We start from the raw sequence: 21,212 nt of genomic DNA on the forward strand, positions 1-21,212 counted from the left end.
TCCGTTGAAATTATTGCCAACGAACAAGGTAACAGAGTCACCCCATCTTTCGTTGCTTTCACTCCAGAAGAAAGATTGATCGGTGATGCTGCCAAGAATCAAGCTGCTTTGAACCCAAGAAACACTGTCTTCGATGCTAAGCGTTTGATTGGTAGAAGATTCGACGACGAATCTGTCCAAAAGGATATGAAGACTTGGCCATTCAAGGTTATCGACGTTGAAGGTAACCCAGTCATTGAAGTCCAATACTTGGAAGAAACTAAGACTTTCTCCCCACAAGAAATTTCCGCCATGGTCTTGACCAAGATGAAGGAAATTGCTGAAGCTAAGATTGGTAAGAAGGTTGAAAAGGCCGTCATTACCGTCCCAGCCTACTTTAACGATGCTCAAAGACAAGCTACTAAGGATGCTGGTTCCATTTCTGGTTTGAACGTTTTGCGTATCATTAACGAACCTACTGCCGCTGCTATTGCTTACGGTCTAGGTGCTGGTAAGTCCGAAAAGGAAAGACATGTTATGATTTTCGATTTGGGTGGTGGTACTTTCGATGTTTCCTTGTTGCACATTGCTGGTGGTGTTTACACTGTTAAATCTACCTCCGGTAACACTCATTTGGGTGGTCAAGATTTCGACACCAACTTGTTGGAACACTTCAAGGCCGAATTCAAGAAGAAGACCGGTTTGGACATTTCCGAAGACGCTAGAGCTTTGAGAAGATTGAGAACTGCTGCTGAAAGAGCTAAGAGAACTTTGTCTTCTGTCACTCAAACCACCGTTGAAGTCGACTCTTTGTTCGATGGTGAAGATTTCGAATCCTCTTTGACTAGAGCTAGATTCGAAGACTTGAACGCCCCAATGTTCAAGTCTACTTTGGAACCTGTTGAACAAGTTTTGAAGGATGCTAAGATTGCTAAGTCTCAAATCGACGAAGTTGTCTTGGTTGGTGGTTCCACCAGAATTCCAAAGGTCCAAAAGTTGTTATCTGACTTCTTTGACGGTAAGCAATTGGAAAAATCTATTAACCCAGATGAAGCTGTTGCTTACGGTGCTGCTGTTCAAGGTGCTATCTTGACCGGTCAATCCACTTCCGATGAAACCAAGGACTTGTTGTTGTTAGATGTTGCTCCATTATCCCTAGGTGTTGGTATGCAAGGTGACATKTTCGGTATCGTTGTCCCAAGAAACACCACYGTTCCAACCATCAAGAGAAGAACTTTCACYACYKKCGGTGACAACCAAACCACCGTTCAATTCCCAGTTTACCAAGGTGAACGTGTTAACTGTAAAGAAAACACTTTGTTGGGTGAATTCGACCTAAGAGGTATCCCAATGATGCCAGCTGGTGAACCAGTCTTGGAAGCTATCTTCGAAGTTGATGCCAACGGTATCTTGAAGGTTACTGCCGTCGAAAAGTCCACTGGTAAGTCTTCTAACATTACCATTTCCAACGCTGTCGGTAGATTATCTTCTGATGAAATTGAAAAGATGGTCAACCAAGCCGAAGAATTCAAGGCTGCTGATGAAGCTTTCGCCAAGAAGCACGAAGCCAGACAAAGATTGGAATCTTACGTTGCTTCCATCGAACAAAACGTCACTGACCCAATCTTGTCYTCCAAGTTGAAGAGAGGCTCCAAGTCCAAGATCGAAGCCGCYTTATCYGAYGCYATGGCCGCTTTGCAAATCGAAGACGCTTCTACTGATGAATTGAGAAAGGCTGAAGTTGGTTTGAAGAGAGTTGTCACCAAGGCCATGTCTTCTCGTTAAGATTGCATTCATCACATATATATGAATATTATTGTATATAAATTTTGTTTTCTCTTAGCTTTGTATCCTTAATAAAATAAAATTCACAAGTATCACAATTATAATTTTTCGTTTGATTTTATTTATACCCATCAATGGAGTAACTATTGCCGCTCTCCGTGCAACTTGTTCAGGTAGTAACCTACTAAAGGGTAGGTATATGTTTTCCAGGCAAATTATATATTATTAAAAACAAAACCCCTACAAAAACTGCTTTAACAGAAAAATTATTAAAAAATATTAAAAATTACATATAATACATCTAACTTATTTTTACATATAATACATATGACTAACTTTTACATATAATACATACAACTTACTTTTTCAAAATTAATTTACATACTTCAACAAACCCGTACCCCGATATTTGTCCCACAACTCTTATGGGGTCCACGAACAGCGTCAAATTGCAAAATCCCCCCACATCGTAAACATTCTGGTCCTTTAAACGGCAGGCCTTCTGGTGTTATGCCCAATTTTTCACCTTTATCTTTCGCCTTTTTCACCTCACGTGCTTCTGGTACATATTTGCAGTTTATACAGTGATGGCCACTAAATTTGTATCTTCCGTAACATCTAGCACACACTCGGTTTTTACCGCTCCAATCTTTATAAAAGTATTTAATGCCCTTTCTAGGACACGCAATACAGTGTTTCAAGTTTTTCTTCTGGGATAATTTAGGTTGTTCTCCTTCACAATAGCCTCCACAAGACTTGACTTCTATTTTATTGCCTAATAAGTAACTTTTATGCCCCTCTATGTGAAGTCCGTATACTGTACTCTCACCTTGAAAATCGTCCGTGAACCCGAAATAAACTGGTTTTCTTTTCACAATTGGGGGAATTTCTCTCGTTTTATGGCCACTTCGACAATATGATAAAACGTTTTGTAATGTTGTTCCTCCAGCAACATTACAGTCATATGTGAATTGGCATTGAACTTTCCTTCCCTCAATAATTTCTTCTCTAGCGGATCTAGTCGTCACAGTAGCGGACATTCCAAGAGATCTTGAAATATGAACAACCCCGTCCATAATTGATGAATAAACAGTTTGAATTGCTATTTTGTAAGATTCAGGGCCTTCGCCCTTTTTCACGACGTATCCATCTGAATCGATTAAACCTGCCAAAAATGCTTCACGGACCTCTACATGCTCGCTGTACATGAACTCTGGGATTTGCTTCTCACCATCGAGCTCCCTTTTAAACTTCAATTTTGTGACGGCGTTCCAAAATGGATTATTCTTCCTTAAATTCCTGGTCTTCCTATTTTCATCTGGCCCATCCCCATAATGTAGCCTCACGTGTTTGGCACGCAGCGGAACATGGTCATCACACACTGTAAGGTAGAGGCCCCAAATTTTGGCTTGTTCTCGTAGACTTTCCATTAGTTTGGGGTCCAAACTATCTACAGAGATCTCGGGTTCTTTTGTTGTACCGTCACCTAGCCATAAACCAAGCATCCAAGCCATACTTTTTACAGCGGGAGTCACTAGGTCATTACGTCCAGTGAGAAATTTAGATAAAACACCATTCCCTGCARTAACCGGACTGAATCTAATACAGCTTGAAATTCTCAACTGAGCATCAAGGTAGTCCAAATCTCGGACTTCGATGTCAAAGTTAAAGTATTCGCCTTTCAAAAGCTCCATTTCTTCGATGAAACGTTTCGCGGCAAATTCACCTTCGACAGTCATTGGGAACGTTTTGTGGTGATTTTTTGGAATTGTTATTATTCTTCCGTCAAGTGTCTGACATTGTTGTAAGTTTCTCCATCTCACTTTGTATTTCGTGGCACTTCTACCACTTTTCTCTAACAGTGGTTTAGTAGGAACCCTGACAGATAGTTTATGACCTGCGGTACATTGCAAGTTCAGGCGTTGGTAAATAGTTCTACGTCTAGGGTCCAATCTACCAGGTTCGCCTTCAAAAGCTCTATGCTTGGTTTTTTGCTGAATATTGTAGATTTTTTGACAACCTTGTGTGACGCTTATAACGCGGGCGGCTGAACCATCTTCGCACATAACGTAGGAATTAGCGGTGACATTAGCGATGTCTTTAATTTCGCCATTGGCCATCAATATAGTTGTATTTTCGGAAAGCATGCTTAAAGGCTAGTGGAAGTGGTTGTTGTCTATATAGATGTGGATTGGGAGTAATTGATTATAATGGAGAGAAGAAACCATCAAGAGTATGAGTTGGCTACGATCTCATGAGCTTTAAATATTTAATGACTAACCGTTCAATTAGAACGCTTTAACGAACTTCGACTGAAGCAAAAGAACGATTCCACTCTTCCACTGCTTCACTTGAACGTAATTTCAACTTTTCGTGGTTTTCCACCTTGTAGCTCGGCCAGAAACTAGTGTATTTTCCAGTAGTACCGGCAGCTCCTACGAGGGAACGTATTGTTCTTCTGCGAAGATATTTGATGTAAACAATTACATTAGTTTTCGTGGCAGGTTAATGTAAATAATAGCATCGTTTTCGTGAATATCTGGTGCATACAGTAGCTTTCATTTTCGTGAATCACTGACGTGTGTCATAACACAAGTATTTATCGACACCTTGTGTAGTCTATTACATCAGTTTTCGTGGTTCTGCTGCAAACAATTACATCAGTTTCGTGACACCCATGTAAAATATTACATTATATTTTGTGGCATTCGTGTATTCAATTACATATATTTTCGTGGTGGTTCTCCCGTACAATTACGCCAGTTTTCGTGGTGGTTATGTTATTCCACTGAATCACCCTTCGAAGAAATCATGTATACAGCTACATCAAGTTTTTGGGGCATTCATGTATACAATTGCATCAACTCCCGCGAGTCCTTCAGGTATACAGTCGCATATGTTTTCGTGGATCTTCTACGTGTGCGACCAGACTAGTTTTCGTGGATTTCTCATCTATACAGTCAAAGAGTTTTCGTGAATCAAAAAATGTGCCATAAGAACAATTTCGTGGACGTGATCTCTGTCGTTATGGTGTGTCTCTCTTTTCTTCTTCTTTGTAGCTGTAACAAAGATGATCTCGAATAGGAAAAGTAATGAGAGATTTGGTTTGGCGTTAATATGATTTCCAAACGCCAAATCGATCTAGGAGTTACTCGATTGCCATAATAAGGACAAATCGTGCATACTCTGATGCCCAACCAATTTGTTCCAAACACTCTGCGGTTGTTTCTTTGAGCAACTCCTTGGACATTGGTTGCCTCAAACCAATGGCTCTACGAGCTCGCTGACACCCCTCAGGGATATTAGCCGCGGAATCAAACTTTTTACGTGATCTAGCTCAAATCGATTTCCCACAGATCATCCGCAGAGTGAAAAGACGCATCAGTTATTCCACCCCTTTCAGCTAATTACTGTCAAGGTCTTTATTTTTTGTTGCTTGGACAATTGCTCCAGCGTTATAGTGTGCTGGTTTTCATTAAATTGTTTTTTATCTCATCGCAGGCACGGACAGCGCCCTGTGCCCTGCGCTGTCCGTAGGGAAAAAACCAATAGTGGATGTGAATTTTAACATTTTTTTCTTCAGATGGTTGGCACCGTACAGTGATGGCTGCTACGTTCAGTAGCACGTGGAATTCTAAGGTCCAACAAATGATTCGGATATGTGTATCCTAAGAGCCAAGAAAGCAAGAAGGGCCAGAAAGAATGGTGATAGTAACACTTCACAGAGAAATTTTATGATCTGTCGCTGCTTTGAGGAGAATCGTTCCATAGAGATACGGGATTGCGAGAACAAAGATCAGACAAAATTGCTCAAAGACGCTAATACTAAGTACGATTTCGAGTTTCTTTATCATCCTCGAGGTCTTAATCAGCGTTTGACTGCTACATTTTCTTGCACACCATTTTTTTCAGCGTCTTGATCCGCCCTTTTTTGATGTAGGTTTTAACGCGGTAAAATGTTAGTTTTTTTTTGATTCAAAAAATAACAACTTAGTACTGCCATGCCATTTTAAGCTCGGAGACACAATTCACGTAGAAGCTAAACGGTAAGGATCATTCTTGGGTTTCTACTTTTTTTGGCCCGCATCGATCTCTTGGCCTGGTAAAGCCTGCGGGCAGCYCTAAGTTTGATCAGAATATAACCGGATCATTGATCAGGATGCCGTTTGTCCAAAATGATAAATCAAAACTGTTTGGCGTTTGTCTCAAACAAGCCATAGTGCTCCTTAATCAAAGGACATTGGCATTTTGATTTGAGGTTCCCGTTGAAGGCATATCCCACTAGTATACGGCCTGGCCATGGTTAAATGTTTGCCTATAACGGTAAAAAAGTATTATTTTAAGTTTACGTGTAACAATTATACCGTCTATTTGATCCATCACTGGTGGCATCTCTGAAATACGATGTAGATACCTCTGAAAATACACTTGTATTTTGAGATTAGGTGGAATCCAAACGGAATTTAATATTCGGGATTATTAGGCCTTTCATTACAATGAAAGAATAAAAATGATAACACATTTCAATCAATAGTAAGAAGAAACTAAAGCACATTTATAAAGTGGATGGAAGTCTTGACTGAGATGATATATCGTCTTTAAGAGCAGGTTGGCAAACATGATTGTGTTCATCAATGTTATCCCCGCTTTCTTTTGTAGTCCTACATCAGGCTGATTATTCCTCTATTTTAGCACAATAAGCTTGATAGTAAATTTCAGAATCATTTTGGCTTGTGACCACAACTCGAAAGATCAACTTTCGATGTTAATGGCAGTTTGTCTGTATAAATAGTTATACACTTTATAAAGAGCTACTTTTTTCTTGTTCTGTTCGAACTTATGATACATGCAAATTACGTCTACGGTAGTTCTAATAGAAGTTCTTGTATGTTTCAATTTCGTTTCACTTTTGTTAGAGTTAACTTTCAAATCGTATTGCGAGGGCAATAAAGGCCATAATTGAGAAACAAAAATAGCAATTCTTTATGCTGTACACTCTTCGACTGATTTAACATGCCAATACTGAGTGCTGGCAGATTCTTTTTTTTTTTTGATTTGCTAAAAATGTAAAACTGGGCCATATTTTTATGATTAGGTCTTGTTATAAACATTTTCGAAAAAACAAAAAATCAAATATATAGCTTTGGATTGTTGAGTATGCTTTATATTTTTACTTTACCATGACACGAAAACGAGAATTAAATCGAAGGGGAAAATACGTCTAAACTTTATTTACACATTATTTCTATTATGACTATATATATCAAATGAACCTTCTCCGGCTGTTCAGATAGTTACATTAAAATTAAAATTCGTCCCACTTGTCTTCGTCTTGGTCGTTTTTCTTATCGGTATTACTGATCTTTTGGTAACCTGCACGAGAAGAATCCACGCCTGCAGCAGAGTTGCTTTGCGCGACAGGATTATGCTGGTCTTGGAAGTTTTTGGTAAAGTTACTAAAAGCTTGGAAACCATAGTTACTGGTTTCTTGAAATTTTTGGCCAAATTGGGCGGCAGCTCTCTTTGTCTCTTCCGACAATTCACCAGACTGCCATTGTTGAACATGGGGCTTGATTACGGTTTCATTCACATCCTCAAATGACTTGGAAACAGCACTGGAGAAAAGGCCCCATCCCTTAGTTAATGTTCCCAATGGATCGGCTTGAAAGTTTTCCAGGCTCAAAGTGTTGGCAGAACCCGCTTGTTGTTCCTGTGGAGGATTTACCGGTGTGCTGCCGAAACCTTGGTATTTACCACCTTGRGAAGGGGGTAAATGATCCGGCTTAGACTGGTTCTTCATACCCAAATCAGCGAAATAAACTTCGTTTTTCTCCTTTTGGAGGTTGGAAGTATTGGCAGAGTTTGCCGGTGTTGCCGATCGACGGTTTTCYAAAGGTGTGCCCTCTCGACTTTGAACTATACCTGACGCGCCAGTACTAGCAGCGGGAGCAGTGGCTGATAATTTGGAAGCATCGAAACCTGGATGCTCACGTTCTTCAAATGGCCTATCTTCGCAAAGACAGGTTAATTTTTCCTTGTAATCCTCAGCTACAGGATTATCGTACTTCACTTTTTGTGGTAAACTCAAGTCGATACCATGGGATTTGAACCATTCAGTCAAGGGCTCATTACCACCTTTCTCCATGCGAACCAGCTCTTCTAGCTTAAACTGGTCCATGGTAATAGATCTGACAAACGAGATATGGACGCCAAGACCTCTGTGGATACCGGCACATTCGAGACAGATAAAAGCCCCAAATTTAGGCGTTGCCCATTGTGGATTTGGCGCACCACAATCTACGCATTTCTTGTTCGCCCCGATCTTTTGCAGTTGCAAGAGACGTCTGCGGGTATCTGGGTCCACTTTCCAATCTGACATAATTATATATTCCGCGTTTAAATCGTCCAATTGGTACTATTTTGCGCTGTAAATCCCACAACCATTCCCTCTTTCCTTCTTGATATGGTTGTGCTATTTTGGTTTTTGGCGAAAACTGGCGTTGTATGCGGGTAACCGAGCTATTTTTAACGTGTCAACTGGAAAAAGAATATAACAAGCCCTCGAGGAAGAAGACAATAATACTGGAAATCAGAAAATCACCAAGGGCCTGAGAGAATCTATTTAAAATTGCCAGGAAGAAACATTACAGATCATGAGCGCTACTTCAACACCGCCAATGAATCTGTTTCGCAGAAAGAAGGAACATAGACGCGGGATCACATACACAATGTTGTTATGTGGGCCAGCAGGAACAGGGAAGAGTTCATTTGCTAATAATTTGCTGGAAACTAACATTTTTCCACACAAGTATCAGTATGCTGAAACAGGCGCCAATATTAGCTCCAACCCCGATGTGAAAGTCGTTGCCCCTACCAAAGTCGTCTCATTCAACTCCAAGAATGGGATTCCATCATATATCTCCGAATTCGACCCGATGAGAGCCAGTCTGGAACCCGGTATTACTATCACTTCCACGTCACTGGAGCTTGGAGGCAACAAAGACCAAGGAAAACAGGAAACGAATGAAGACGACACCGTCTTCTTCAACTTGATCATGACACATGGTGTCGGTGAAAATTTGGACGATACGCTATGTTTTGAAGAGGTTACCTCATATTTAGAGCAACAATTTGATATCGTTCTTGCTGAAGAGACTAGAATCAAAAGAAACCCAAGGTTCGAGGACACCAGGGTTCATGTCGCGTTGTATTTCATTGAACCTACGGGACATGGTTTGAGAGAAATTGATGTGGAGCTCATGAAAAGCATTTCTAAATATACAAATGTACTACCAATAATATCTAGAGCGGACTCGTTCACCAAGGAAGAACTGATTCAATTTAGGAAAGGCATTATGTTAGATTTGGAAAAATTCAACGTTCCGATTTTCAAATTTGAAGTTGATCCTGAAGACGATGATTTAGAATCCATCGAGGAAAACCAAGCATTGGCATCACTGCAACCATTTGCCATTATAACCTCGGATACCAAAAACAGTGAGGGAAAGTACGTAAGGGAGTACCCATGGGGGGTAATATCAATCGATGATAGTAAAATTTCGGACTTAAAAGTTTTGAAAAACGTCTTGTTTGGTTCTCATCTACAGGAATTCAAAGACACTACACAGAATTTACTTTACGAAAATTACCGTTCTGAAAAATTGTCATCCGTGGCCAACACTGAAGAGATTGGCCCTAGTTCTACAAAGAGACAATCCAATGCTCCAAGTTTAAGCAACTTTGCATCTTTAATAAATACTGGACAGTTCAACTCTTCTCAAACCTTAGCCAACAATTTGAGACCAGACACACCAAGAAACCAAGTTAGTGAAAGATTCAATGAAAATGAATATGAAGGCAATCGTGAACATGATTCTACGACGAATGAACAAGAAATGTCACCTGTTAGACAGATGGGCCAGGAGATTAAACAAGAAAATGAAAATTTGATAAGATCGATCAAATCCGAATCATCGCCAAAGTTTATGAACTCTCCAGATTTACCAGAACGGACCAAATTAAGAAACATTTCAGAAACTGTACCATATGTTTTGAGACATGAAAGGATCTTAGCCAGACAACAAAAATTAGAAGAATTAGAAGCTCAATCGGCAAAGGAATTACAAAAAAGAATCCAAGAATTAGAAAAGAAGGCACATGAATTGAAACTGAGAGAAAGGTTAATCAACCAAAATAAAATAAATGATTCCTCATCCTCAATCAATTCTCTACAACAAAGCACAAGAAGCCAAATTAAGAAAGGTGACACATATACCGATTTAGCATCTATCGTATCTGGTAGGGACTGAAGTTGTACTTGTACCAAAAATTGAACAATAAATAAAACAAATAAGTTACCAAACGGTTTTTTAGCTTAATAATTACCAATTTGTATATTCATCCTAAATTTCTTTTTTTTATGTACCAGAAAAAACAAAGTAAAAACACAAATAAATAAGCAATGTCAAAATAATTGTACGAATAAATTTAAAAATAGCATAAACTAAATAAGTATAGCGTAAAAAACTACAGAATTCAAGAGCTAAAATGAAGAGGAAAAGTGATGGGAAAGATAAGTATAAGCTGTTATTCAACATGTCATGATTTTCCGTAACTTCCATTGAAACTATATCCAGTTTTGCTCCTGCTGTTTGAACCTCTCACACCTAAGGGGTTTTTGGAAAAACTTAATCTAATACCTCCTTTGTTATTTAATGAAGGACGAGGATGAGGCAATTGACTACCATATAATTCAGCTAATGCCCTAGTGGCAAAGCTGACATCTTCAAATTCCACGAAACAAATTGGACCATGTCCATGACCGTTGCCATGGCCGTGCGTGTTCATTTTATTCCTGAAAGATAACCTGCGGAATCCCTGTTGGTTAGAAAACAATTGCCTTAATTCTTGTTCCGTTGCATCAGGCGGTAAATTACCCACATATAAAGTATTACATGGGGGATTTTGGTCCGCAGGGTTAGCCGGTGGAGGCACTTTAGCCAATAATGACAAGTCAGCCTGTGATATAGTTGTGGAACCTGCCACATTTGTTTCATTATTCTTCGGGAAAACAGAAGCAGAAGCAGAAGCAGCAGTAGAAGATGGTTCTTTCTGTTGTGGTAGTCCAGTAGTATCTTGGTCACTTGTTAAAAAACCTTGATTTATTTTTTGGTTATTGAAAATTGAAGAACCATTAGGAGCAGAAGATTGTGAGTGGTTATGTTCGGTTTGCAAGTTAAGCTCTAAATTAGATGGAACATTTGAAAGATGCTGTTGCACGTTATGCGCATTGGTAGTACCACTCATTTGATTCAACATATGATACTGTGGTAGAGAGGCTGTAGAACGTATTACTCCTGAATTGTTCAAATTGGGTTGTGATTGAATATGTGGAACATTCTGGCTGATAGAATGATGCGATGGCTGTAACAGAGCAGATTGACGATTGTCTTGGCCAGATAATTGAAAAACAGGAATATTAGTAGACGAGGAAGAATTCCACTCCATTACAGGTGTTGAAGACATCGGAGGCTGTTGTAAAGATGCACTGAATGAAGAACCACCAACATCATTAGCCAATTCATCACCATTCCAAATGCTTTCATTTATTTCATCTTTTTCTAATAGCAATAGGGATTTACCGGCATCTTTTGAGGGCGGAATTCCTGCTGGTAATGGAGTAGTGGTTACAGTGGATAAATCGTGCTGTGAGATACTGTTTCGCAGGAAAGGCACTGATTCCTTCCTCTGAGAACCTGTTTCTAGCCCAAAAGGATCATTGAATGAAAAACGCAAGGATCTTTCAGAAAGTAGTGAGGGCCTTATTTTGGCTGACGCTGGTCCTAGAGGAGAAGAATTAGATGCCGCGTGTGATACAGTATTGAAAGTTTGAGTTTGGATTTCGTTTTGCGCACTAGAAGATAATTGGTAATTCCTGGGTGAGCTGTTTGTTGTGCTAGCTGTAGCATGTTCTTGAAAACTCACTGGCAGTTGCGTTTGTTCATTCACCACATCAATATGAGATCTGAATGGAAAGCTAGGTCCGAAAATTTCAGATTTCGAATTCAAAATATTAGCATAATGTGTAACTAACGGTAAGGATCCAAATTTAACCACAATAACTTTTTCATTTTCATTGGAGGGTTCTTTGTTATCCTTTCTTAGTTCTATACTCGATACTCCCGTAGCCAACGAGAATATACAATAGCATTCTCTTAAGGTGATGTCCTTCGGTAAGTTCCTTAATAATAGGCAGTAAGGGCCAACGTCAATATCATTTGGCGCCAAAGAGCTGCTATCATTTCCGTTCCCATTCCCATGCGCCGTGGACATGGAAAAATTGTGAAGCATAGAAGTCATATGAGGTTCTCCGACCAAACCCTGTGGACTCTCTCTTTTGATGTTAGTCTCGCTGTTACTCCTAGCTGTTGAAAAACTATATGCATTAGGCATAGGGTACGTTGCCTCCTTAGAAAATGCAACATTTTCTGAACTTGAGCTAAACGCCCTTTCTATAAGAAATTCAGATTCATTTAGATTTGTTTGACCGTGTACTAACGACATTATTTGGATAGTTTCACGCTATATATTGGGATTTTGGGTGTGTATGTGGCAAATAAGTTTTCTTTTTTCGAAAACTCTGCCTTGATAAAAATAGTCGAACAAATAAACAAAAGAAGCCAGTCCCTTGCTTGAGTGACGCGTTTAGTTTGTTAAGTATAAAGGAAGCAGAGAAATGTTTCCTAACGCGTAATAACAAAAATTGAATATCCGTTTTTTGATTTTCTAATCTCCTAAACTTTTAAACTTGAGAAGAAACAATTGAGACGAAGTTCAAAATGCGAAGCGCTTTGAGAAGAGTAATTGACTGTGCTTTTTTAGTGAGCTTTACCGATGAACCACCAAATGGGCTTGAAGATCCGTATAAATGCGGGTTTAGGGTTTGCACGGTCGCCTTAATTCTGCCTTTTCACGATTCAAATAACCATTTCACTTCTTTTTAAGTCTTGGAAACAGTAAAAAAAAAACAAAAAAATATCACCTCCGGGTTAGCTCTCCTTCAGATCGGGTAACCGTAGTGTTAAAAGATACATCGTCTGATACCAAAATCGCTTTGAACGGCTGGACTGTTGATTGCTATAGTTAATTCATAGACAAACAAATAGTTAGAGCAATATACGAATATTGTAGTAGTCATCAAATAGATAAATATATATATATATATATCTATGTAAAAAATAAGGAAAAGAAAAACCTTGACAGTGAATCAAAAAAGTAAAAAATAAGAAAAGGAAAAAAGAACATAATAAAAAAATATCAACTTGTACCCACCCGGAATAGTAGAAAAAGACAAAAATACGGATGATGGAGTAAAACGTGCAGGTTCGTCTGTTAGTAAAGTATAAAGTTTTGGAAAGAAACGCTCATAGTTAACGAGGTTGTAATCTCAGTAAAGTGCTTAAATTTCACTTCTGAATCCAAAAGTACCACCAGAAATACTCTTTCTCACTCTGCCCATGAAATTTTGCTTGCCAGTGCGTTCCTCACCTTCTTGTTCTTCGCCTTCATATTCTTGTTCTTCACCTTCATCAGTGCCATGAGTATGGTGTCTTGGAGCTTGTTCTGAGGAGTTGGTTGAAGTATAATCGTAATCAGGTGATTTGGAAGAGTTCTTCATACTGTGATGATGATGCTGCTTTGATTTACCAGAGCCTACCGAGCCCACAGAAACTTTTCTTCCTTGAGAAGTGGCTTCATTGTGAATCGAGTAGTTGGCAGCTTCTGGGCCGGTAGATTCGGTCGGGGAGGATAATGATGCCTTTTTTTGTGGATCCGGAGTATTATCATCTTTGAATCCATAAGTTGGAACTTGAGGATCGATCAAACTTGGGAAATTACCAACTTCAGCAGCGTACGCACTTGCGGCCTCAGTGCCACCAATGTTGGTTCTGCGCTGATTTTTCAAATCTACTTCACGCTTGTAGTCAGATGCATCATTGTTCAAGACCTTCCGATTCTTGTTCACGTCAATATCATCATCACTAGAAGATTCGTGGCTTGTGGCGTCACTACCGGACCCATAAGCAGTCTGCTGTTGCAATGGTTTTTCCTGAGCATAAGCAGTATCAGCATCTCTTGATTTGGCATGTGAAATGTCTGCTTTCCCGGTATTAACAAATGCTGTAGTATCAGCGTTTTCTGATTCTACACGTCTGCTACCAGTGTTTCTAATGTTGTCGTAAGCAGCAGTAACAGCGTCTCCTGATTTAGCATATGTAGTGTCTGCAGTTCTACTGTTATCAAATGCGGCAACACCAGAACCGATACCGGTATTTTCGGTCTTGCCTGATGCAGTAGTGTCAGAACCCTTGCCGTTAGATGACATGTTTTCAGCTCCTCTTGGTTTAATTTGATCAACGAGGTTGACACGGGTTGGTGTTGGACCTGAAGTGTTTTTACTTAAGTCAGTAGGCTTGCTATTGCCAGACATGTTGGAGAATTCGTACTTTCCTTGACTTGAGTCTACCTTTGTTACATTGCTAGAGTAGTAAGTTTTCTGCTTTGGGGATAACGCATCATCATCTTGTCTTTGAATTGAGCTAGATAATGCATCAACTTTGAAGGCACCCGGGATTTTCCTTGCAGCTTCGTAACGACTATAATCCGGCTTTTCTTCGCGTTGCGCAGACATGTTATAGTGGTCTTCGTCCTTTACATTTGTGTAATCGTTAATACCATGATCGTCGTCATCTTCAACATCGTCCAAATAATCCAATCCGTATTCATCGGGTTTTCTTGAGTTAAATTTACCCTTGTTCAAATCTTCATCCTTCATGGCTGGTGGCAACACGACGTTCTGAGTGGTGCTTTTAGGGATGTTTCCGCCGACGTTTTGAGAACCAACAACATCATGCAGGTTGTCGCTCCTAGTAGGCTCCATAGATCCCCCCCACTTGGTATTTGGTTTTTCAGACGTATCACCACGAGAGTTGTCTTTCATGCCAGAGGGTACAACAACGTCCTGTAGATTCTTGTTCTTACCATTATCAGTTTTGTAGTCAATGGGACCCCAGTTAGAGTCCGATTTGGACTTGATAATATGCGGTTCGTGATCATCACCTTTATTCAAAATATCGTCTCTTTCATTCTTGAACTTTTCGGCAGCGTTTTCAGAGATATTTTGCTTTTCGACTTTGGTCTTTTCAGGGTATTGAACGTTCATCATATTATCATTGTATGAAGGCTGTTGGCTGGATGGACCACTTCCCATTGCCATACCAGTAATTCCCTTCTTGTTATTCTTGGGGTCCATGGTGTGCCTTGGAATTGGGTCAGAACCCGAAATTTGGTCATTCTTCAAACCAGTTTGTTCGCTCTCGTTCATTTTGACCTTTTCTGCAATTTCTTTTATGGTATCGTGTGGAGTTCCAGTAGTAGTACTATCAGACTTCTTAGAGTCATTAGCATCCGTGGATGAGGTTGTACCTGTATAGATGCTTGGGTCATTAGGGTTAACGGATTTTACACCAGAGCTAGCTTTGGCATTTGTGTTCGAAGATGTGCTTGGAAAACCGCCAGGAATAGTGTCACGGTTCAAGCCCGAGTCAACATTACTGGTAACGTTTGAATCTGGCTTAATGATAGGATTGACATTAGAATGTTTCATATTGGCGGAAGGACTAGCTTTGACATTAGAGTGGTTTTGGTTGGTGGAGGGACTGACTGTAGGATTGGTATGACCTTGGGCGACAGGATATGTAGTCTTGACGTAGGCGTGCCCGTGCGTAGTAGCAGCAGCAGAAGCATTAGGGCCAGTGGTGGCAGGATACGTAGTCTTGACATGAGCGTACCCGTGTGTGGTAGTGGTAGCAGGGTTAGGGGTAGTACTGTCGTGAGCATGTACATGAGTGGGTGGGGAAGTCTTTGCGTGGGAGTGCTCATGTGTGGCGTGAGTGGCGGTAGTGGCGGTAGTGGCTGTAGGTCCGGTTTTGACGTTGGCGTGCCCGTGAATGGGKGGTGTGGTCTTGGTGTGGGAGTGCTCGTGGGTGGCAGCAGTAGCTGTAGGTCCAGTGTTGACGTTGGCGTGCGCCCGAGTGACAGTTGGAGAGGTTGCAGTCTTTGAATGTGAGTGTGCGTGTTCGTGGGTAGGTGTGGTCTTTACGTTAGGGCTGGAGCTTGCATTAGTGCTTCCGTAAGTAGTAGGAGGAGTTGTTTTGATGTTAGGGCTTGAAATAGACATGGTTTGAGGCTGAGTGCTGGGGGCGATGGTTGGATCTAGACCAGAGCCAACGTTTGAGTTGTGGCCCATATTAGCGTCGGAATGATCATTAGTACCGGTGTTGGCGCTCGAGCTTTCCGAGTCCTTGTTATGCTTCTTTCTCCAAGGCAAAAGAATATTTTTTGCCTTAGTTTCTAGGTTGTTGGCAGTTGATTCCGGTTGTTTCTTGGGCAAGTTGTATTCTGTTGGTTTAGTGGTGCTGAACGATTTTTTGCGTTGAGCAGCGTTAGAGTTAGAGTCGTAGGAGCCTGGCTTACCGTCGAAAGTGTGGTTGTTTTGTTCTTCTTCGCCTTGGCCATCTTTGGACAAAGGCTCGTTCATGTTCATATCCTGAGTAGGATGGTATTCTTCGTTACTTCCGACTGGGAAATCTTTGCGGTGTTCCGATTCGTTCTTATCTCTAAAATTACATATAGAAAAGGGGATTTTTCGAGTTAGTTAGTTAGTATTATATATTAATTTCGGTGGGTATTATTAAAAAATTAAATTCGTTTTTATTACTATTAATTACACTAAAGTGCCGGATATTATTATTATTGACGTTTTTTTGTTTCCTTAGTCTTTTTTTTCGATTAAGTATGACAAAGAACTAAATGATTAGGAGGGGGAAAGAAGGAAGAGGGGGAGGAGAAAAAGAGATGATCTCCAAATTAGAAATTGGCACAAAATGCACATGGATCGGCCATGGCAAAATAAAGGGCATGTGAGATGTTGGTGCGACAGATAAAAAACAAAAGAACGGATCGTTTGTCTCACTAGCGTGCAGTGACAGGCCCAGCAAGACCGCCGTCTTCGGCTGGTTCTAGATCAGCAGAGGGCGAGTGCTTTCTTGTTCTCAGTTTCTGGAAAAACTTGCCGTCGCCACCCTTAGCGGCGGTAGCGGGTTGAGGCTGGCCAATTACGGGAGCTACCGCGACCGGGCCGGCACCGTCTGTGGTACCGCTGGTGTAGGTAGACTTTTCTAGCTGATTACCAGTGTCAATGGATGGGCTCTCGTACTGGGCGTACATGTCGTGGTCGGAGCAAGACGAGCGGCCCTTGTGGGTAGCGCTGAAAATGGTAGACCAGATAGCGTTAGCAAGCATCAAGAAGACGGATGTCCAGATGAACGCAAAGTTCTTGACACCCAACTTCGCAGGCCGTCCACCTTTGTGGAAGGCCTTTCTTGCCTTCACGTAGCATCCGGTGTACAGACACGCGGCCAGGACAATGAAGAAAAGAGCCAGCCAAGACAGCACACAGTAAAGCACGGGCACAGCCTTGAATGGAAGAAAAGTGGCCAGGAACGCGGGCACCAGTGCCATGGCGATGAAGAAGAGCCCGATCAGCAGCATGGCCCAACCGACCCTGGACAGGTAGTAGTAAGTCTTGCGGTGGTCCCTGAACGACGAGGGCAAGTTGGGCGAGTCGCCGAAGTTGTCTCTGGGGGAAAAGGGCTTGGCGGGAGCCTTGCTTGAGCAATTGGCCAGCTGGCCGTTGTCGTAGCCACACCATTCGTAGTTGTACCATCTTGTGGTAGCGGGAGCGCTGTTGAACCCGTTAGTATCGGCCTGTAGCCAATAGAAGTTCTTCAGCGTCCCCGATTGTCTGCCTCCAGACAAAATAAGAAAAAACGTCAACAAGCCGGCACCTAGTAGGAATAAAAACACCAGAATATTAACGAACCTTTTGAAAATCATATTGGTAGTAGTAGAAGTAGTAGTAGTTGTTACTGCAGCTTGCTAAAAAAAAAAGAATAGTATAAGGATAATACTTCTTTCAAGTTACTCTATTTCCAAAGTTTACATCTAAGGGACAATACGGCCAAAAGAAGATCAAGCAAGAGTTACGAAACAGAGACAGCCTTTTATATGCCAACTTCCGTCCGACACTCCCTCCACTCCATTCCACTCCATTCTACTTGACTTCACTTCACTCCTCACTCCAAACTATCCTTGTTTCCTTTTCCAAGAAAGAAGGACCCGCTCGGTGTCGCCTGCTGCTCCCACTCCCCTCTTTCCCTTCTTTCCTGTGAGAACGCCGGGCTCCCTTATAATCCGCGCACCCTTAAATTGTCGTCGTTGTCTTTGTGTTTGTTGTCTTTTTTGTATTTTGTCGCTATGGGACTCCGAAAACGTCACCGCTCTTTTGGCACCGCCGCGCTGGCGCTGCACGTGTCACGTCTCACGAGGCGGACAACCCGGCGGTCACGGCGTCATCGGCGTCCTCCCTTTTCACGGTGACGCCATCTAGCGCGGCAAGTAGGCGCGGTGGATCAGCGTTAATTCCGCCAGGGCTCCCTGAACCGGCTGCTGCTGCGGCCGTGTAGGCGTGCTGCTGCTGCAATTCCTGGAAAGTGCATTCGATGGGACACCAGATCTGCAATGCTGTTGCTGCTGCTGCTGCTGCCGCCGGCAGCAGCAACCGCGAGGAGGTTATGTTGAACTTGAATCGGTGTCCCAGAAACTGCGCCAGTTGTGTGTGTCTTCCGTCGAGGTCCTGGCTCTGTAGGAAAGCGCTTGTGCGGTTGAAAAAGTACGCGAGGTTCTTGGGAGTAGTGATGTGCAATTGCAGCACACGTTGCGGATCCGGGCCACGGGTTTGCGAGGGCGTAAGTTCATCCGTGATGTGGAAACAGAGGTCCGTTGGGTGGCACTCGATGGCGACGACGCGGCCCTCGCAGCTGTACAGCGTGTGGTTCTTGTGCGGCTGCGGTTGCAGTGAGCGGCCGCGGGTCAAAGAGTGGAGGAGCGGGAAGATGTCAGTGAACTCGACGTCGAAGGACTCGACGTCTGCGTTCAGGTCCGGGATGTACTCTTCCCTGAGGGGTGGTGCGGTCTGTAACGGTGCCGGTTCTGGGCTGTGTTTTGCCGCGGCGGGTTGCAGTTCCGCGAGGTGGTGCTTGTTTCTTTGTATGGGGAAAAACGTAGTGTACTGGTCGAAGTAGCGGGAGATGGCAGACTCGCCGAGTCTGCCGAATGCCCGCTGGTAGAACGACCGCAGATGCTCGAACTGCGTGGGCGTCGCTAGGGTGTTTGCCTGGGCGTACGGGATCGGTACGCATTCGCGCACGATGGCGTTCAGCTTGCCGTTGTAGATTTTCACTTTCATGTTCATCCTGCATACTATCCCGTGCTGCGACACGTTTTCGTCATTGCCGTTCTGCAGATCCTTAAGGCGCCTGCCGAATATTTTCTCGATGCGGGAGTCGAACACTTCGAACTGGTTCTTGTACATGATGGCTTTGAAGCCTTCATCGAGCTCCAGTTTGGCCTCGTAGTCCACCAGGTATCTGTCGTAGAGGTAGTTCTGGGTGATGTCGTTCTTGGTAAAATCGGTGAAGACAAACGAGACGAACGCAGGCTTGTCAAAGGAGCAAGACACCACCATGCCGAACATGGTGACGAACTTGGTATCGAACGCGCTCAACGCCAACTCACGGAATTCGATGGTGGGGTCCTTCTTGGCCAGTTCCCGCATCTTCAATCGAGGCGGGTTTGACGGTAATGATGCTAGTGGCGCGGGCGGGTGCGCATGGGCGTCAGTGCGGATATTCTTCAAGCTCCAGACCGCCAAGCCGGGACTAACGGTTTCGTCATTGTCCCACAGAATCCGTTCAATCTCTGCGGTAACCAGACCCGGTTTGTCCATTAATAGAATCGCTGATATCTTGTCGCTTTGACAGTTCAAACTACCAAACAGGTCACGGATTCGTTCAACGGTAGGGAGTATGATCTCGAGGCAGTTCACACCCGGTACCAGTACTCGGTCCAAGCCCGCGGATAGCGGCAATGGTGTGAAATACAGTTTTAGAGTGCAATGCTTAAATTCATCCACACTGTGGAACTCGGGCGGGTACATCCCGACAAACTTCCCCTCGAATCTTTCCATCGAGCCTAAGCTGGCCATGGAAAGCCGTTCATAATCGATACCGAGTTGTGATGAAGGAGCCGTACGGTCCGTGAAAGACAGTTTTCTTTTTTTTCTTTCTGAACCATGGTGGGGCCAGTCGTTGGGTACTTTAGTTTTCCTTTCAGGAGTCTGCGACTGGATATACGATCTAGAGCTTAGAAACGTGCCCGTAGAAGAGGATGATGAAACGTCAGAATCCTCAATGGGGTCCGAGTGCGCATCCAGGTCGTCTCTTGTGCTGCTCGTGTTTGTAACTTCTTCATCTACATTGAGCGTCATAAGCTGCGAGTTGAATTCATTCTGCGATTCAAGAGAAGCAGCGCCCAATCTGTGGGGAACAAAAAAGGGATCGACTGGGTTGGGCTTTGATTTCCGTAATAGAAGCCTTTGTCGTTCTTGGATAAACTCTTTGACCTCTGTATCATAGTGTATCAACTTCACAAACTTAAAACTGTTTTTCTGATCTCTGTTCATTGTAATCAAATTGTCGAAAATAGTCGCGAGGGATTCCTTCAAATTCGGCCCTACATTTGGTGCCGATAAAGAAACTCCGTTGCTACAGTTTTTAGGCCCTTTTGATAAGGTGTTTATGACGTATGCTAAATCCAATGGCTTGATGTCTTCCAAAAATAGGGTGTAGTTCCCGTGTTGCGACACGTATAAGGTTTTGCAGCTCGCAAAGCACAGCCTTTCGAAATGAATATCCTCCAGTATAAATGTAGAGCATGATTCTGTGTCCAAATCTAAATCTGGTAATTCGATGTCGAAATATCGACAAACCAAGGATATTGTCATTCTTGCTAACCTTTCTGTATTTTTGTCTTTGAACTTTAACTTGACTGTGTAACATTGTTTCGCCTGATCTTTCCCACTTTCAAAATTAGAAAATCCCAACAAACATTTTGTTTCAGTCAATCGTATTGAAGTTAAAAGCGACACGAACTGGACAGGAACGATTGCGTTGTTTGGATAATCCTCAAACTCTTTCGTTGATTTTACAAATGCACGAGGTTTATGTGGAGGACATTCTGGTTCTTCGAAGGTGTCCATTTTTTATCCAGAATGCTTCATAACTGTATGCTACCTTTTATCAAATGGATAGCATCACGTTAATTTGTTAATGCCTATTTTCGCATCAGGATTTCGCATCTTATCAGGATTTCGCGTTTTTTATAAGATGAAAAAAATGAAACTTTCAATATTTTCGCTAAGATTTTAACTGAAGAGTATTCACATTGACAAGATAATACAACGAAAAACTCCATAACATACTAAATAG

General features: G+C 42.2%; 8 protein-coding genes across 8 annotated transcripts; 2 read left to right on the forward strand and 6 right to left on the reverse strand.

The window, feature by feature from the left end:
* Positions 1-1,764, forward strand: SSB1 (Hsp70 family ATPase SSB1; the record flags this gene model as incomplete). Its single annotated transcript, XM_018364070.1, has 1 exon — positions 1-1,764. A coding segment is annotated over one exon (1,764 nt), but the record flags the coding sequence as incomplete, so codon positions are not given.
* A 386-nt stretch (positions 1,765-2,150) lies between these two features.
* On the reverse strand, positions 2,151-3,911 carry HO (Hop; the record flags this gene model as incomplete). Its single annotated transcript, XM_018364071.1, has 1 exon — positions 2,151-3,911. One exon carries the CDS (start codon positions 3,909-3,911, stop codon positions 2,151-2,153), a length of 1,761 nt encoding a protein of 586 aa, XP_018222872.1.
* Positions 3,912-7,069: 3,158 nt separating this feature from the next.
* GCS1 (GTPase-activating protein GCS1) lies at positions 7,070-8,143 on the reverse strand (the record flags this gene model as incomplete). Its single annotated transcript, XM_018364072.1, has 1 exon — positions 7,070-8,143. One exon carries the CDS (start codon positions 8,141-8,143, stop codon positions 7,070-7,072), a length of 1,074 nt encoding a protein of 357 aa, XP_018222873.1.
* Positions 8,144-8,417: 274 nt separating this feature from the next.
* SHS1 (septin SHS1) lies at positions 8,418-10,073 on the forward strand (the record flags this gene model as incomplete). The annotated part of the gene is made up of 1 exon (XM_018364073.1): positions 8,418-10,073. One exon carries the CDS (start codon positions 8,418-8,420, stop codon positions 10,071-10,073), a length of 1,656 nt encoding a protein of 551 aa, XP_018222874.1.
* Positions 10,074-10,362: 289 nt separating this feature from the next.
* Positions 10,363-12,327, reverse strand: WHI4 (Whi4p; the record flags this gene model as incomplete). The annotated part of the gene is made up of 1 exon (XM_018364074.1): positions 10,363-12,327. One exon carries the CDS (start codon positions 12,325-12,327, stop codon positions 10,363-10,365), a length of 1,965 nt encoding a protein of 654 aa, XP_018222875.1.
* An 895-nt stretch (positions 12,328-13,222) lies between these two features.
* HBT1 (Hbt1p) lies at positions 13,223-16,369 on the reverse strand (the record flags this gene model as incomplete). Its single annotated transcript, XM_018364075.1, has 1 exon — positions 13,223-16,369. One exon carries the CDS (start codon positions 16,367-16,369, stop codon positions 13,223-13,225), a length of 3,147 nt encoding a protein of 1,048 aa, XP_018222876.1.
* Positions 16,370-16,797: 428 nt separating this feature from the next.
* Positions 16,798-17,721, reverse strand: FMP45 (Fmp45p; the record flags this gene model as incomplete). The annotated part of the gene is made up of 1 exon (XM_018364076.1): positions 16,798-17,721. One exon carries the CDS (start codon positions 17,719-17,721, stop codon positions 16,798-16,800), a length of 924 nt encoding a protein of 307 aa, XP_018222877.1.
* A 484-nt stretch (positions 17,722-18,205) lies between these two features.
* Positions 18,206-20,983, reverse strand: CDC13 (telomere-binding protein CDC13; the record flags this gene model as incomplete). Its single annotated transcript, XM_018364077.1, has 1 exon — positions 18,206-20,983. The coding sequence occupies one exon, from the start codon at positions 20,981-20,983 to the stop codon at positions 18,206-18,208; it is 2,778 nt and encodes a 925-aa protein (XP_018222878.1).
* Positions 20,984-21,212: the final 229 nt, after the last annotated feature.

Source organism: Saccharomyces eubayanus, chromosome IV (genome assembly GCF_001298625.1).
Source record: "Saccharomyces eubayanus strain FM1318 chromosome IV, whole genome shotgun sequence".
Taxonomy (NCBI): domain Eukaryota; kingdom Fungi; phylum Ascomycota; class Saccharomycetes; order Saccharomycetales; family Saccharomycetaceae; genus Saccharomyces; species Saccharomyces eubayanus.